This window comes from Hemiscyllium ocellatum, chromosome 25, assembly GCF_020745735.1.
Source record: "Hemiscyllium ocellatum isolate sHemOce1 chromosome 25, sHemOce1.pat.X.cur, whole genome shotgun sequence".
NCBI classification, from domain to species: domain Eukaryota; kingdom Metazoa; phylum Chordata; class Chondrichthyes; order Orectolobiformes; family Hemiscylliidae; genus Hemiscyllium; species Hemiscyllium ocellatum.
In genome coordinates, this window is record NC_083425.1 from 26682245 (window position 1) to 26701174 (window position 18930).

The window sequence follows — 18930 nt, forward strand, 5'->3', positions numbered from 1 at the left end:
CAATATACAGGAGGCCACATCGGGTGCAGCAGATGCAGTAAATGATGTGTGTGGAGTTACAGGTGAATTTCTGGCGGATATGGAAGGATCCCTTGGGGTCTTGGAGGGAAGTAAGGGGGGAGGTGTGGGCGCAAGTTTTGCATTTCTTGCAGTTGCAGGGGAAGGTGCCGGGAGTGGAGGTTGGGTTAGTGGGCGGTGTGGACCTGACAAGGGAGTCATGGAGGGAGTGGTCTTTTCAGAACACTGATGAAGGGGGGGGGTGAATATTTCCCTGGTAGTGGGGTCCGTTTGGAGATGGCAGAAATGAGGATGGATGATACGATGTATATGGAGGTTGGTGGGGTGGTAGGTGAGGACCAGTGGAGTTCTGTCCTGGTGGCGATTGGAGGGCCGGGGCTCAAGGGCAGAGGAGCGGGAAGTGGAGGAGATGCGGTGGAGAGCATCGGCGATCACGTCTGGGGGAAAAGTGCGGTCTTTGAAGAAGGAGGTCATCTGGGTTGTTCGATATTGGAACTGGTCGTCCTGGGAGCAGATGTGGCAGAGACGAAGGAATTGGGAATATGGATGATGTTTTTACAGAGGGCAGGGTGGGAAGAGGTGTAGTCTAGGTAGCTGTGGGAGTCGGTCGGTTTATAGTAAATGTCCGTGTTGATTCGGTTGCCCGAGATAGAAATGGAGAGGTCTAGGAAAGGGAGAGAGGAGTCTGATCTAGGAAGGGGAGGGTGAAGTCTGATCTAGGAAGGGGAGGGAAGAGGCTGAGACCATCTCAGTCTCCTCCCTCCCCTTCCTCGACCTCTCCATTTCTATCTCAGGTGACCGAATCAACATGGATATTTACTACAAACCAACCAACTCAGTGATGTATGTTTCTTCAGAGAGACGGCCACCACTTCAGATGGGGAAGACAGGCGCAAAGAAGGTCATCACCACCAGAGGAAGAGACAAAGCGCCTTAGATTAAGAGGAGGGTATTTGCTCCCAACCAGGAAACAATGGACCCCCTGAAGTCCACCCTCCACCCAGTGAGAACCAGGGGGTGCCCACTGCCCCACAACTACAGGTAACTGAAAGCTGTGATCCTCTGACAGTCCCATTGTCAGACACAGAACTGGACGGTGCAGACCCTTGCCTTGGCTCCATGACACCAGTGAGGAGCTGGATAGCTACCTCAGCCCAACGAAGGTCCAGCAGTTCGTGCTCACCATAGGGATGCAGACAGCTACCCCAGAGACAGGACAGTCAAATGGACAATGGTAACCCCATAAACTGGGGATTAAAGAAGGTTCCTTTGCTATCGTATAACAGGGAACCCACTCATTAGGTGGGTTCCGCTGAAGCCACAGCTAAATAATAAGAGAGTGGATGGTTAATAAAGGGAACTGTAAATAGGATGACTGTAAATTCGATTAATTCAATCTGTTCTTGGTAATGTTAAGACATGCAATGTATATATCTATGAACAACATGACAAATTGTACAGGTACCAAAGATTTATTCCTATGAATAAAGTATATTTTGAAATTTAAAAAAAGTTTCTTCAGAAGACTTATGTTTTAATAACCCCAGACAGCAATCAAGTAGAAATCATCAAGCTGATGAGAACTTTACTTTCATGCTGAAAAAAACTTCAAGATTTTACACCTTCAAGAATGATGTCTAACTAGATTTTTAAGGTACACAAAGTAGTGTTGTTCAAAGATCTATCTGGCTCTGAAAAACCGTATCTTCATTTGTGCAATGTTAAACTTCTTCATTATGTTAAACATTCCGCAAGTTCTTCAGACACTTATTTAAAAAGTTGCTTTAAGGTGTTTCAGCATTTGCCTTAATGCAATAGTATACATGCACCAATCATTTGTTTTGCTTCCTGTAATAGCTAAAATGAAGGATAATCAGATTTTTATTTCCTGAGTTGTTGGCAATGGGAATTTTTAAAATTGCTTTACCTCCTTAGTAAAATCAGTATCTGTCTGCAGATCCTTGACTTGGCATCAGGTTCAAATTAATATCAGGAAATGGGCAATTCAGACACCTGCAATTGTTAAATTGTTGTGAGGGAGTGCCTTTGGGACAAGTGAAAAGTGTCATTGGTTCACTATTGATGGCAAAATCTGGCCATAATAGTTTAATATTTGCAAATCTCATTGATCATGGTTGTGGGTAGAAAGATATTGCCACCAATTCTCTTTACTTGGCTGGGTCTAATAGTTTGTAATGGTAGATGATCAACTTATATTGAATCTTAACAAGAAAAAGCCCTTGTCTGAGCAAGATGTAGTTTATTGCATGGTAGCAGGTCAGTAGATCATTAGATTGTGTGGAGCTTAATGTAGTCTCTAATATTAAATAGTTTCAGCTCTATTACCTTATACATCAATTGCCTTTATAAGAATACATTATTTGCAAATATCTTTCTCGACAGTGATTTGTTTCATAGATACAGGTCCATTATTGACAAGAAGAAATAGATAATAAAAGGGTTGCTTGATTTACGCAGTTGACAAATGGTTCAATGTACAGGTTCTGTAAGTTTTTTGGCAGTCAATTGTAATTTCCATTCAATCTGCTAATTAAAATTGCATGTTTGCTGACCTCAAACATTTGAGAAATTCTTAACAGCAACAAATAAAACAAACTAAAACTTCAGCAATGAGAAATCAACCTGAAGTTGGACATGAACATACGAAATTTAATCATAAGCTGCAGGTAACAGAAAGAGTAAGTTTTTGTTTCTTTTGCCTGTGACCAGTGATTTGCTGCAAGGATTGGTTCTTGGTCCACCGCTTTTTGAAATTTGTATAAATGATTTGCATGTGAATATAGGAAGAATAGTTAATAAGTTTGCAGATGACACCAGAATTAATGGTATAGTGGTCAATAAAGAAGATTACTTCAAAGTACAACAGGATCTTAATCAGGTGAGCTGAGGAGTGGCAGATGGAGTTCAATTTAAATAAATGTGAGGTGTTGGATTTTGGTAAGGCAAATCAGGAGCAGGGTTTATACATTTAATGGAAAGGTCCTGGAGAATGTTGCTAAACAAAGAGATATTGGGGTGTAGGTGTTATAGCTCATTGAAGATGGACAGGGTAGTGAAGAAGCATTTAGTTCACTGGCCTTTAGTTGTTAGTGCATTGAGTATCAGGGTTAGAAGGTCATATTGCAGCTGCGCTGGTCATTGGTCAGGCCACTTTTGGAATACTGCATTCATTTCTGGTCTCCCTGCTATAGGAAAGATGTTAAACTTGAAAGGGTTCACAAGGATGTTGCCACGGTTGAACAGTATGAGCTATAGGGAAAGGGGGAATAGATTGGGGATATTTATCCTGGACCACCAGAGGCTGAGGGGTGGCCTTATGTACGTTTATAAAATCTAATAAAAGCATGGATAGGGTGAATAGCCAAGGTGATCTTCCCAGAGAGGGAGTGTCCAGAACTAGAAAGCAAAAGTTTAAGGTGAGAGGAGAAAGATATAGAAGGGATCTAAGGGACAATTCTTTTCATGCAGAAGGTGGTGCTTGTGTGGAAGGAGCTGCCGGAGGAAGTGGTGGAGGCTGGTACAGTTACAATATTTAAAAGAGATCTGGATGGGCACATGGGGGAGAAATTTGCCCAATAGGTTAGAGGTCACAAAACACAGCTCGAAGTGAAATTGATAAACAGTTTATTGCCAGTGATATCACTGGAGGAGTAAACAGACTAGCTGACACAGAACTGACAGCCTGCACAGAGAATTTGATTTCTCCTCCCAGATCTGGGAATGAGACCAGTTTTATAATTTGGAGATGCCGGTGTTGGACTGGGGTGTACAAAGTCAAAAATCACACAACACCAGGTTATAGTCCAACAGGTTTAATTGGAAGCATACTAGCTTTCGGAGTGATGCTCCTTCATCAGTGATAGTGGAGGGCTCAATCCTAACACACACAATTGATAGCAAAAATTTACAGTGTGAGTAACTGAAATTATACATTGAAAAATTGATTGTCTGTTAAGCCTTTTATCTGTTAGAATACAGTGATAGTTTCACTTCTTTCATGTGTAAATCATAAAACCTTTTTTTTAAAAGTTGCATTCTCGGGTTAGCTGTTAACAATGGTGATAGCTAGACAATATGTTGAAGGTTCTGGATTAGTGGTGCTGGAAGAGCACAGCAGTTCAGGCAGCATCCAAAGTGCAGCGAAATCGACGTTTCGGGCAAAAACCCTTCATCAGGAATTGGTTGGCCCCTGTGTTCTCTATCTATCCACCTATCTACTCCACCCTCTCCTCCCTGACCCATTACCTTCATCCCCTCCCCCACTCACCCATTGTACTATATGCTACTTTCTCCCCACCCCCATCCTCCTCTAGCTTATCTCTCCCTGCTTCAGGCTCACTGCCTTTATTCCTGATGAAGGGCTTTTGCCCGAAACATTGATTTCGCTGCTTCTTGGATGCTGTCCGAACTGCTGTGCTCTTCCAGCACCACTCTAATCCCTTGTGTTCCCTGTCTATGCCATGATGTTTAGATTGATTCTAATTTAGTTAGAATGAAAGAAGTGAAACTATCACTCTATTCTAACAGATGAAAGGCTTAACAGACAATCAATTTTTCAATATATAATTTCAGTTACATCACACTGTAAATTTTTGCTATAAATTGTGTGTGTTAGGATTGAGCCCTCCACTGTCACTGATGAAGGAGCGTCGCTCTGAAAGCTAGTATGCTTTCAATTAAACCTGTTGGACTATAACCTGGTGTTGTGTGATTTTTAACCAGTTTTATAGTAATGTTGCACAAAGACTCTGATTAAGAAATGGGAAAATACAATGTTTCTGAAAATGGAGTAATTTAGTTGCAAGGGTGCTAATTGGAAAACAGGTTATCAGATGAATGTCCTGTTCCTTCACACAATGCAACATCCTGACAGTATCATGGTTCCATTCATCTTCCCAGGTAAGTGTTAAAGTCTTTTCTGGAGTGGTGAGGTACTTCCATTGTCCTGTGGTGCCTGTCTGTCTGTCCCACTCTTTGTGTGGCTTTTGCTGCTGCTGGGTTGTGAGCCTCTGTCATGTCCATGGGAGTTTGAAAGTGTATTCCATTGTCTGCGTATCGTCTGACCCAGTTCGTGAGCTGCTCGGGAATTCTGGGTGCCCTGGTACAATTTGGCCAATTTGCTTTTGTGGGCCTATCATGGGTTAGCAAATCTTTTCCCACAGAACATGAATAGGACAGACTTAGAGGGATATGGGCCGGGTGCTGACAAATGGGACGAGATTAATTTAGGATATCTGGTCAGCAAGGACGAGTTGGACTGAAGGGTCTGTTTCTGTGCTGTACAACTTCATGACTCTATGGCAGCTTTTACAATTAAAGTTGTGCACAGTTGTCCAGAGACATCTCGCAGGTTGTCAGCCGCAGTTTCTGGTTTTCGAGTATCTATATGATCTGGCACCCTCTAGGGGGAATCTATAGTATCTGTAATTAGAACAAGCTGTGGGGAAGCTTTTTCATTGAAATATACAGGTTAAAAAGCAGAAAGTTTAAAAACAACAGGAAATATAAGAAACAGGAAATATTAAGTACAATTAAATTTTGTATAGAATAAATAAAAATAGAACATGCACACAATATTATTGGAGAAACATAAAAGTGGAAAACAAAAAAATATTATTTCAATTATTTTGATCTAAAAAGCTCTGTAGCATTTTCTTTTCTGAGGGAATGAGATTGGTAAAGTTACCCTTTTTTTAAACAGAGCCAGAGACTTTGTTCTTGATTAATAGTTCACAATACACAATTGAAAGCTAGGCTTCTGATTGTCCATGTCGAACTTTTCTATCTGTCTTTTGACAAATGATAGTGGATAATTAGCCACAGTCAATAAACTGCAGTGATCTCTGTATAAAGTCTATTCACAAAGACTATGCCTGTACCTGCTGTGGTGTAGCGGAATATTACTGACAACAACATTCAAATTTCCACAGTGGACAATGCATACATGTTTGCTAGATGCTGTTGACCATTCTACTCTGAACTGTCTACTGATGCTAGTGCAGAAACATTCAAGCTTTAATTTTTAGTTAATAACTTTTTCCTAGTAAGGTAGCTCAAATTATTCTATATACACTGATACATATCTATGAGACAGTACCAAGTACTATTCTTTATGATAAACATTTTCTCAGCTGTGATTGTTAACATTGCAGGAATGTTACAAGTGAGATTTATAATCAAATGACTAAATGAAATTATGACTATATTGACATATGAATTTTTTATGTGAAACTAAAAGAAGTGGGATTTTAAAGCCAAAATGAATGTTGTTTGATATCCTGCATAGCCAAGAGCTACAGATATTTACTGATGTGTGAAGAATGATGTAGTATTAGTAGGCCAATATTACCTAAGAAGATTAGTTTGAGGGATCACCATTTCAAAAGAAAAATAGTGAGAAAAATCTGTTAAGACAAAAATCATATATTTCTTATTTAAAACCATTAGTTTTATACTAATGTTACAATTAATGACCAGAAAGATCTCAGGTTTGATGCTCTATCTGTGCTACTTGTTAATATCCATAGCGACAGTGTTAAGAGTCTTATAGCTAGCTGGCTTATTGGTTTGGGAAATGAAAGTTTAGTTAGGGATATGACTTCAATTTGAGACCAGCTATTATCCCTCCCACTTGGTCAAACTGCTTCCTGACCAGAGTCACACATTAACAGTGACATCTTAGAAAAGCAGTGGTGGCAGCAGGACATCAATACCACAGGGAGAGGAGAAGAAAAGAGAAAATTGACTCAAAAAAATAACAAAAGACTCAAAGAAAAACGCAGAAACCATAAATGGAAAATAATGGTCTATGGAAATAAGTTACATGCTGATTTGAAGAGCTAAGAAATGTTTTAGAAGGACATAAGGAAAGAATACAATACTGTACTAAATCATTGTGCAATAGAATGATCAGAAATGGATCTTCTATGAATTAGCACAGTCAGTCACTGGAGAAACCAATTGCTGAGTTAGCCTGTGCCAATATAACTGATGAATCCCTTCATTAAGGGGATTGTGTCTGGTCGGGAAAAAGGACCAAACCTCCAGAAAATAACTTATATAACTGAGGGATAACATTAAAATGAAACTAAATCCAGAGATATGATGCAAGTTTTACATATGATGATCCTGGTGTGCTCAAGTGCGGCAGTGCTGACATTAGATTCCTAATGAAGGGGTCCGGCCCGAAACGTCGAATTTCCTGTTCCTTGGATGCTGCCTGACCTGCTGTGCTTTAACCAGCAACACATTTTCAGCTCTGATCTCCAGCATCTGCAGACCTCACTTTTTACACACAGTGCTGACATTAGGTCGAATGAACTTTTTTGAGAAGAATTAAAAATAGGGACAAAATGGCTGACAATTAGTATCAGCTTAGTTTATGTTTAATTCAGTGACAGTCACCAACATAATTACAAAACATGGACACTTTACAGTTATCAAATAAATGGATGTAAACATAACATTTTCACAAAAAAAGATTCACATTGATTTCTTCGAGGTAATGGATTAAGTATATTTCATCCCCATGCCCGAGGCTTTAGCAATGGCCTTTAGCAATGCTTTCAAGTTGCCTTGTGATGTATTTCAATTCATTTTCATTTTATTCAGCAGCCCTGGTGCAGAGGGGCTGGCACAAGTGGAATGAAACCGCACATCAGATTTCTGTCCCTTGCGAGTCTGTATTCGTGTGAGGACCCAGACCTATTCCAATGCTAAATCGACTTGTGATTTGGAGGAGCTGGTGTTGGATTAGGGTGGACAAAATTAAAAATCACACAACATCAGGTTATAGTCCAACATGTTTATTTGGAAGCACATAATCAACCACCTGATGAAGTAGCAGCGCTTGGAAAGCTAGTGCCTCCAAACAAACCTGTTGGACTATCACCTGGTGTGGTGTGATTTTTAACTAAATCTATTTGTGTTCTAGTCAACAAAGAACCTCAACACTATTATCGTGTTACTGTTTAATGTTATGAAATATCCAAAGCTCCGAATACTAAACCTGGAAGACTATTGTATCATGCAAAGTCAGAAAGCAAAACCTTGGGGCTATGCCTGAGTGACTTAATCAGAATGTCATTACTTCTTTTATTTTCAATGATTATCTACACGCCATATTTTCTCCGTTCATTACAATGCCGTCATTTCATTTTAGGATCTGCCTCTATTTAACAGATGGCGATTTTCCTTGAGGTGGCAGCTGGTTCAGTCCTAACCACAGAGTCATAGAATCATACCCTTCGCATCGCAGGGAGGGGCACTTGTCCTTGGATCTCACTTCTCCTTTGATCTGAGGGCTTATGATACATGATGCACGCCTGAGCGAGGCAGGAATAACCCCGGGACGGAATATTGACCCATCAATGGCGCTCCTGCCCGTTTCAAAGGAAAATTGCAGGAATTTGTGTGCGTAGGAGCAGAATACATACACAGGGACCGAAACAACTTCACAGAAATCATACTCCTGATGACTTGGCGGAGTGTAAACTCGGGATCAAGTGGATCCGGTAAAGAGCACTGAAGTATCCCATGTCTGAACAAGTGCACGACAGTTAAAGGTTTCCAGGGCTTATTCGAAGGCTGACTCACAAGTGGTTCCAGAAGATCCACTTTCGCCTTTGGTGAGGGTTGGGCCTCCTGCCCAGTTGGTGAAGTCAGTTTTGGGGATGTCATTGGCAGCTCGGTCACCCAACAGCACCGAGGAGTTGGATGGAGTCTGAGACATGTTCAGGTTGAGGGCGGAAGAGATTCGCTCCCTGTAGCTTTTCTTGATCCTCTTCACAGACCTGCAGAGGTTGCCCATGAAGCAGTAGCACAGCGGGTTGAGGCTGGAGTTGGTGAGACCTAACCATTGGGCAAAGGACCTGACGTGAAGGACCCAGTCCTGGTGGGCACCGTCCGGCTGGGCATTGGGAACGCTGAAGTCAATCCAGATATCAATCACGTAGAAGGGCAGCCAGGACAGGGTGAAGAGGAGAACCAGGGCCACCACCATCTTGACAATCTTCTTGCGGGTCTTCAGGCGGGAGCTGCTGCCGACCAGCTGCCTCTTGTTCCCCTCCTGGAACCGGTCCTGGTTACTCCAGAGGCGCCGGGCGGTCAGGAAGCAGATGAGGAGGTTGAAGAGCACCGGGAGGCCATAAAGAGCGCAGAACAGCAGGAAGTTATAGCCCTGCCTGAGCGTCGGCGAGGACCAGCTCTCTGTGCACACCGGGATGCTCAGCCTGCCCTCCAGCAGCACCAGCTCTTCGGTCTGATTCATGAAGATGAGAGGCATGCAGAGGCCGGACGAGAGAAGCCAGACCCCGGCGATCATGCAGCAGATCCTTCTCCAGGTGAAGAACGCCCTGGCGTGGAGGGGGCTGTGCACACTGTAGTAGCGGTTCAGGCTGATCACCGCCAGGCTTAAGACGCTGGCGGAGACTGCCACCGCCTGGACAAACGGAACGGCCCTGCACATGAAGTCCCCAAACACCCAGGCGTTGTAGACCTGGTGGCCCAGGGTCACGGGCATGCAGACACACACCACCATCATATCACAGGTCGCCAGGTTGACCAGCAGGCTGCGGGTAGCGGCGGCGCCGGCCAGTCGGTTTCTCCTCTTCCTGGTCAGCGCCCTCAAAGCCATGACATTGCCCACCAAGCCAGTGATGAAGGACAGAGTGTAGATCACCCCCAAGACAATGGTGGTGGGTTCATAACCCGAGAACAGCAGGTTGATGTTTAAATGGATAGTCTCCCAAAAGCTCAGGTTGCTCCTGGGAGGGAATACGGAGAAGTTCCTGGGATACTCTCCAAGTAATTCTAAACTGAATGGAGTCACATTCATGGTCCCCCCCACCCACCCAGGTCAGTTACCCTCAGAGCAGAAATGTGTGACCCTCCGAGTCACCTTTCCCTCCCCCTCTATCTCCCGGAGGAGTAGGAGCTGGTTCCTCAGCCTCCAGGGGCCGGGAGAGAGGTCCCAGCACACAGGCCAGTCCCACCCCTCAGCACCCAGCTACTGGTGCCCAGAGCCGGGGTAACTCAGCCCCGGTCCGAGCCCCGGAGGAAACCTGCCGACAGAGCAGTGCGAGGGAGAACCTTTGGTCGAGACCGGAGTTTGTGCTGAGCCTTGTCTCGGTGACGGTGGCGAGGAAATGATCATCAACTCGGCCTGACCATCATTAAATTCACTCCGTTATTTCTGGGGGTCCGTTTCAAACATCCCTGTGGTCGTTTCCATCTTTCACTTGCTTTTGTTTGCACTTCTGGTTCACAACTGTCACATCATTTCACTTTTCTTTAGAAACCAGTTTTACCCTGTTACTGTCCGAGGTATCTGTAAACATAAAAATCAGAAGGGGGAAAAATAATCAATTCAAGATAACGTCAAAATAAAGTGCAAATCCGCTCTGAATAGCAGACCCCCGAAGTCCCTTGGTTCTTATTTGACCTGAACAAACCTATAGCCTCCAAGTCTTTTCATCTCCGACGAGATGACAGAGGAGGCTGTGGAGTTTGCAAGGTGATGTTGCTCCTCTCCCTCTCCCTCTCTCTCTGTGTCCGCGCTTTGTCACATTCTTCTCACTGGCTCATAAACTGACGTGGTCGAGGAAGAGTAACACACTCAGATGGTTCGAGCACTCGGGGCGCCTGAGCTCGGTACAAAGGGTGCTTCTGGGAGGGAAGCACTTGCTGACAGATTCACTTCGCGGTCTCCCCACGGCTGGAAAATTCCACTCAGAAAGTCCTCGGGAATCAACTGGTGTCCAGTCCTCGTGGGTTGCACAACAGAGCAAGTCAACAGTTTCCAAGTAACATCGGGGTGTTTATTCCGGTGTAATCACGGAAGCCAGTTGGTGTCATGTCCATTTCCCAGCTTGGTCAGGCTGTCAGCGCATGAACTGATATACACACAGGAGAAATGCTGAGGCTGCGAGCTCTCATTCATCTATACTGCACACTCTTGTGTGAACAACATTTAATCCACACGGACAGTGTTTATTCCACACTTACCCGATCTGTAAATCTCTCCTGCAGCACATAGTTTAAATTGCTTCGTTCGATTACTGGAAGTGGGCGGTGCTGGCGGGATCAGTGTTTTTTTGCCCAGCCCTAATTACCCTTAAACAGAGTGACTTCAAAGATTCAGCCCTATCACGGTGGGTCTGGAGTTAACGTGTAACCATCGGGTAAAGGGGGCACATTCCTTCCCTAAAGGACATCAGTCCTTTAGTTGGGTTTTCTGACGGTTGACTGATGGTGGTCACCGCCTAGCTAACTAAACCTTTGTCGGCAGCTTTCTCTTTCAGGTCAACGGTGTCATTGCTTTTCCGCCGACCACAAATAGCGCGACCTTTACAATACATATCAAGCAAAATTCATTGAAAAGTCATTCGACAACCTTAGATACCTTCAATTTTGCTGCAAAAATGGGACACAAAATCCTGAAACGCGATCATTTCAATTATAAGTTATGGACACAGATTTTTAGAAACAAGAAAATGCATTCGAATGCTTTCTCTGCATGTGTTTAATGTCTTTTAAGTTATTTTATTCATTTATAAACTTGTAAAATATCACACTGCAACAGCCACATATAAAATGCAATTCACATTGTATTGCCTCAACAATAGATTTAGAAGATAATACAAGTACTCCTTTTTTGTGATTTTTCACTTTTCACTGAATCTTACTTTATTTGGACTGTAAATGTCGCAATAACCTCCTAGAACCTATCTAACTCCGATGACTGCCTCAAAACTGGGAAAAAAAATCCACATTCATTACTTCTAAACTTTGTAGCCACTCAAGGATGTAGCAAGTTGCTGTTTGAAATGATTTAGAGTGTCTTTAAGAATGTGACAATATTTAACAAATTGCCAAGGAAAAACATAATTGTTTGAGACAGATTGTCATAAATCAATAGACAATTCCATGGAGATGCTGCTTCAACTGGAGTATCCTTTTTGTTTGATTCAATTAGCCTTTGCACACTGAAACAGAATTTTTTGACAAATTACTGTCAAAATGTTTTTATGACATTTGATTCTGAAAATAAATAATTGAAATCCTAATTTCATCCATTAATCTTGTTGTTCTAGGCTTTTTTTTATATCAGCATTGATGAATATATTTCCAGACTGGCCATAATATCAGTTTTGAATAATGACACACACCCATAATTTAAAGAAAGGGCATCTTGACATCTCAAGGCACCTACATTACTCAATGTGCAGTCACACTAATGAATAAGTGGGTGTCACAATTGTTAGCACAAGAGACATGCCTGACAATGTTAAAAAATTAATTGAGCCTGAACTACTTAAGTGACCCCTGCCAGCAACTCCATTCTCCAGGCATTGACTTCATTCCTTTTTCCTGGCATCTGTCTGAGGCTGAACCAGGCAACCTTAGTATTTATGTGACTCTGAGTTGAGATTTCACTGCACAGCTGCTATATTACAAAGATTGTCTAATTCCAGCTACTTAATGTTGTCTACTTACCTCAAGTCATCCACTGCCTAATTCCACATCCATGGCAATGTAACCTCTAGGATTGTCTATTCCAACATTTCCTTGGATAGTCTCAAATTTCAAAACTCTATTCTCAGTATTCTATCTCAGATCAAATTCCATACACCCCAACATGCTTATGATACCTGGGATAAAGGGATGAGGAAAGATTGAGTCAAATGGGTTTATAGGGGTAGATCTTTTTTAAAGAATGAGAGTTGATCTCCTTGAGATATATGATTCTGAGAAGATTTTAAAGGATGGATGCTGAGCAGCTGATTGCCCTGGCTGGAGAGTTAAGAACATAGAGGGCAGTCCCAGGATAAGGAGTGGGTTCATTTAGGGCTAAGATCAGAAGAAGTCCCTTCACCCAGGATATTGTAAACCTGTCAGAATTCTATATACCAAAGAGCTACGGCTACTTAGCCATTGGTAGGTTTCAAGACTGTGATTGATAGACATTTGAACTGTAATGAATATGGGGATCAGGATGGAAAGTGGAATTGAGGTCAAAGATTCATCATGATTAAATGATTGAGCAAGCTTCTGGAGCTCTATGATCTCATCCTGCTCCTATTCCATAAGCTTACACTTTGTTAGCACTTCCAAAATCACAGGATCATTTAAAAAGCCCACGCAACAAAATTCTAATTTACTTTAACTTGACTCATTAGACGCTTGTCAAACAGATAGAACTAGAATTGTGTTTTGCACTTGTTTTGGAGAGAGTGACATCACACCAAGAATACAAGAGTAAGAGAAACAGAAAAGGAAACAATGAAGAGCAGTAAGTATAAATTGTTGTTGGATTATGAAGAAATAATTGTAACCTAGGTCAAAATAGCCAGAGAATACAACTGCTTCTACACTTCATATGTTCTCACTTCATGTATATTCATGCAATAGTAAAGAATTGCTGCATCTTACAGGAAAAGCTTGACCAGGATATGGGAGTATGAAACACTGAAACACAACCATGCATAAATAAACTGAAATGTGTGCTTTTGGATTTCAATGTAAAAGTAGATGCCTATAACAAGTTGGATATTTCACTTCTGAGTCTTCGAAGAGACATATTAATGAAGCTATTTATCTTTCACTCATCTGAACAGATTAAAAAAAAGTAAAGATTTAATGGGAACAAAAGCTTGTGTTGTATGAAAAACAAATTGTTAAAGGAATTGGTTGTTGAAAGAATTCTGATAGGTCAAGGCATTGCCATGGTGAATGTACCCAGAACAGTCATCCCAAAGCAGTTGTTTAAATTCAAAAAAGACAAGTCAACTGTGGTTGATACATGCCAGGGGGAATGCATCAGGGAAAAGTGTTGCCCAAATGTTTGTTTAATTGAAAACATTGAATGCCTGGACAAATTACTTTTGCCTGCAGAGAATCAGAGCCTGTATGTGAATACAAATACCACTAACAAGTGTAAGTCAGCCATACTACAATCTAAACTGATTCCCTTAAATTGGTTCTTCGTGTAATTCCTGACACAGAATTGTTCAGTAATTGCTCCCCAATTACAGAATTACATGAAATATTAGAGATTATGTCCTGGGTTTTGCAATCATGAACTCTTTGAATAATCATTAGTCTGCTTCATAACAACAGAAAGTGCTGGAGAAACTCAGAAGGTCAGGCAACATCTCTGGATAGAGAAATAGAGTAAATGCGTTGAGTCATGAATGACTTTTCTTTGGTACAGTACTCTGCCTGTGGCAGACAGCTGTTATGGACCAGATCAAACCCCTCAAAATATATTCAGAAAATAGTCTGGACCCTAACCTTTTCTGGTTTTAAAAGTAAGTGTAAGGTGTGGTGTTCCAGATGCAATTCAATTTGTAAAACTACCAGATTTGAAGCAAAATACACTTTATTCATATACTATAGTTAAAATACAACAAAAGAAAAATAAAGCAAAGAATTGGCTTAGTTGGAACCCTCTTGGAAAATTTAATAGACTAATAGATTATTTTACTACTAAACAATAACTGCTCCAATATAGTAACATCCCATTAATAGATCTTTAACAAAGGCAAATTCAATAAACATATTGCCTCACATGCCACTCCAGCAGCAGGAAGAGCAGGCCCAGCTTTTAGCTGTAACCAAGAGAGGAAAACAAACACGTCATCAAGACCACATCAATAACCGCCACTGAAACTAGAAATCCTGGTTCTGTGGGAACTGGCCCTACCCATTCTGGCTGCTTCTATTGTTCCAAATTTTAAACAAAAAAAACCTAAGGGCTCACAAGCTGTTTATTTTATTGGCTCCACATAGACAGTGCATCACCTTTGTCTTAAAACCTCTTTTCAGAAAAAAAAAGACAAAATACACCTCTGAAAGACATAGTATCATCACACAGCAAAATGGTCATGTTGTTTGATATGATCCATCCATTGTTGGGATGTACTGATTACATACCTGATATTATGTAGGCACTGAAATTCATAACTGAAAATATGTTGCTGGAAAAGCCAGCAGGTCAGGCAGCATCCAAGGAGCAGGAGAATCAACGTTTCGGGCATGAGCCCTTCTTCAGGAGGCTCTGATCTCCAGCATCTGCAGTCCTCACTTCCTCCACTGAACTTCATATACCATGTTGTTCATTTGTGAGAAAGCAGAATGTCATTTTGACTTGACAGCAGCATCCTGGTTAATGCAAAGTTCTGCACATGTTCCCACTGCATGTAGCAGTATGAAAGAGTTAATTTCTCCTGAGTCTTAACTTTTGATGCATTTGACCTCTGGAGCTGCAGAAAATGGGGGAGATACTAAATGAGTATTTTGCATCAGTATTTACTGTGGAAAAAGATATGGAAGATATAGACTGTAGGGAAATAGATGGTGACATCTTGCAAAATGTCTAGATTACAGAGGAGGAAGTGCTGGATGTCTTGAAATGGTTAAAGATGGATAAATCCCCAGGACCTGATCAGGTGTACCCGAGAACTTTGTGGGAAGCTAGAGAAGTGATTGCTGGGCCTTTCTCTGAGATATTTGTATCATCGATAGTCACAGGTGAGGTGCCAGAAGAGTGGAGGTTGGCAAAGGGTTACCTCAGATTACAACAGGATCTTGACCAGATGGGCCAATGGGCTGAGAAGTGGCAGATGGAGTAAATTCAGATAAATGTGAGGAGTTGCATTTTTGGAAAACAAATCTTAGCAGGACTTATACATTTAATGGTAAAGTCCTTGGAGTGTAGGTTCATAGCTCCTTGAAAGTGGAGTCGCAGGTAGATAGGATAGTGAAGAAGGCATTTGGTATGCTTTCCTTTATTGGTCAGAGTATTGAGTACAGGAGTTGGGAGGTCATGTGGCAGCTGTACCGGACATTGGTTAAGCCACTGTTGGAATATTGCGTGCAATTCTGATCTCCTTCCTATTTTGTGAAACTCGAAAGGTTCAGAAAAGATTGACAAGGATGTTGCCAGGGTTGGAGGATTTGAGCTATATGGAGAGGCTGAACAGGCTGGGGCTGTTTTCCGTGGAGTGTTGGAGGCTGAGGGGTGACCTTATAGAGGTTTACAAAATGATGAGGGGCATGGATAGGGTAGATAGGCAAAGTCTTTTCCCTGGGGTCGATGAGTCCAGGACCCGAGGGCATAGGTTTAGGGTGAGAGGGGAAAGATATAAAAGAGACCTAAGGGCAACCTTTTCACTCAGCGGATGGTACGTGTATGGAATGAAATGGTGGAGGCTGATACAATTGCAAAATTTTGAATAGGAAGGGTTTGGAGGGATATGAGCCGGGTGCTGGCAGGTGGGACTAGATTGGGTTGGGATATCTGGTTGGCATGGACGGGTTGGACCGAAGGGTCTGTTTCCATGCTGTACATTCTATGACTCTATGACACTATGACCCTTGCAGAGTAATTCAAAACATACTTGGCACTTTTCAAAGCTGAAAATGGCAGCCTTATCAAATTGAGTAAATATAAATAAATATGATGCATGATTAAGCAAGTCATGTACATATTATATAAATATAGCTTGTGTGCAGAATATGATGTTGGGATGTTCGTGCATATTTATTAAAGTATATCCTGCACTTACTATGCATACTTTTAACCTTTGAATATAAAATGGAGACGCATTGGCTGTGCCTCCACTACATTATTAAATAAACCTGGTACACTGGCTGTTAGATATGTGTTTGAAAACTTACTACATTTGTAAAAAGATGCGAAGAAATTAGAAGGAAGAATATAAAAGGAAATGTGGCTGCAGTTTGAATTTGAATCGCAGCTTTTAGTGGGAGCTGTCCTGCATTGCTGATGATGAAATTCTGACCTGCATATGATAGAGCGCAGGCTTTAGCTGCTGGCAAATTTCCCTTCTCGACTGCAAAATCTTTGGACAACTCGATCAATAATGTGTCATGGTTTATTTATTTTTATTGCAAAATCTCTACGGACAATATTCCACAGACATATACAGCAAGATTTTTAAAAATTCTGTTGCCTACTCACCTTCATGCCTCTAACCTGAACAGTGAACAAACCTCTCAATTTTCAATTAAATTCTGCTTTTTGTTTTCATAAAACATTTTTAAAATTCTTTAACCATGTACTCATCTCAAAACCAAATTCTAAATGAGCTGGACTCTACCTTAACTTGTGTAGACAGAGTGGGGTCCTCACTGCTCAGACCTTTGACTACCGGAGTTGAGACATCATATTGAGGTTGTGCAGGATGTTGGTGAATCCTCTTTTGGAATACTATGTACAGTTCTGGTCACTCAGTTGTAGGAAGGAACTTATTAAGCTAGAGAAGGTTTTGAAAAGATTTACCAGGATGTTTTTAGGAATGGCAGGTTTGGGTTATGAGGAGAGGCTGGATAGGCTGGCACTTCTTTCACTACATTGTAGGGTTATGAGGAGTGACCTACAATCATGAGGGCTACAGATAAGGTGAATGGCAGGCATCTTTTCATTAAGGTGGGGATTTCAAGACTAGGGGCATATATTTAAGGTGAGAGGAGGAAGATTTTAAAAAAGACACAGAGATTGTCTACATCATGTGTGGAGTGAACGTCCTGAGGAAGTAGTGGATATGGGTACAGTTATAACTTGTAAGGACATTTGGATAAGAATATCAATAAGAAATGATTGGAGGGATATGGGGCAAGTGCAGGTAGATGGGACTGATTTAGTGGGATTATGGTCAGCATGGACTGACTGGACCAAAGGGTCTGTTTCCATGATGTATGACTCTATGCTGTGAAACTTGAATGAATGATACAATCTACAGATAAGCTAAATGATAGATTTACAACACAGGAGTGTGAACACAGAACATAGAACATTACAGCGCAGTACAGGCTCTTTGGCCTTCAATGTTGCGCCGACCTATCATACCAATCTGAAGCCCATCTAACCTACACTATTTCATGTACGTCCATGTGCTTGCCCAATGATGACTTTAATGTACTTAAAGTTGACGAATCTACTACCGTTGCAGGCAAAGCATTCCATACCCTTACTACTCTCTGAGTAAAGAAACTACCTCTGACATCTGTCCTATATCTATCACCCCTCAATTTAAAGCTATGTCCCCTCATGCTTACCGTCACTGTACTTGGAAAAAGGCTCTCCATGTCCACCCTATCTAACCCTCTGTTTATCTTAAATGTCTCTATTAAGTCACTCCTCAACCTTCTTCTCTCCAACAAAAACAGCCTCAAGTCCCCCAGCCTTTCCTTGTAAGACCTTCCCTCCACACCAGGCAACATCCTAGTAAATCTCCTCTCCACCCTTTCCAAAGCTTCCACATCCTTCTTATAATGCGGTGACCAGAACTGTACACAATACTCCAAGTGCGGCTGCACCAGAGTTTTGTACAGCTGTAGCATAACCTCATAGTTCCGGAACTCGATCCTTCTATTAATAAAAGCTAAAATATTGTATGCCTTCTTAACAAGCCTGTCAACCTGGGTGGCAACCTTCAAGGATCTGTGTACCTGGACACCGAGACCTCTCAGCTCATTTACACTATCAAGAATCTTACCATTAGCCCAGTACTTTGCATTCCGGTTACTCCAACCAAAGTGAATCACCTCACACTTATCCGCATTAAACTCCATTTGCCACCTCTCAGCCCAGCTCTGCAGCTTATCTACGTCTCTCTGTAACCTACAATATCCTTCATCACTAACCACAACTCCATCGACCTTAGTATAGTCTGAAAATTTACTAACCCACCCTTCTACGCCCTCATCCAGGTCGTTTATAAAATGTCCAGTGGACCCAACACCGACCCTTGCGGTACACCACTGGTAACTGGACTCCAGGATGAACATTTTCCAACAACCACCACCCTCTGTCTTCTTTCAGCAAGCCAATTACTGATCCAAACTGCTATATCTCCTACAATTCCA

At 41.9% G+C, this 18930-nt stretch overlaps 1 protein-coding gene across 1 annotated transcript; it reads right to left on the reverse strand.

Annotated features, from left to right (window-relative positions):
• Positions 1-8614: 8614 nt before the first annotated feature.
• On the reverse strand, positions 8615-9874 carry LOC132827970 (QRFP-like peptide receptor). The gene has a single exon (XM_060844825.1). It carries the CDS (start codon positions 9872-9874, stop codon positions 8615-8617), a length of 1260 nt encoding a protein of 419 aa, XP_060700808.1.
• Between the last annotated feature and the right edge of the window lie 9056 nt (positions 9875-18930).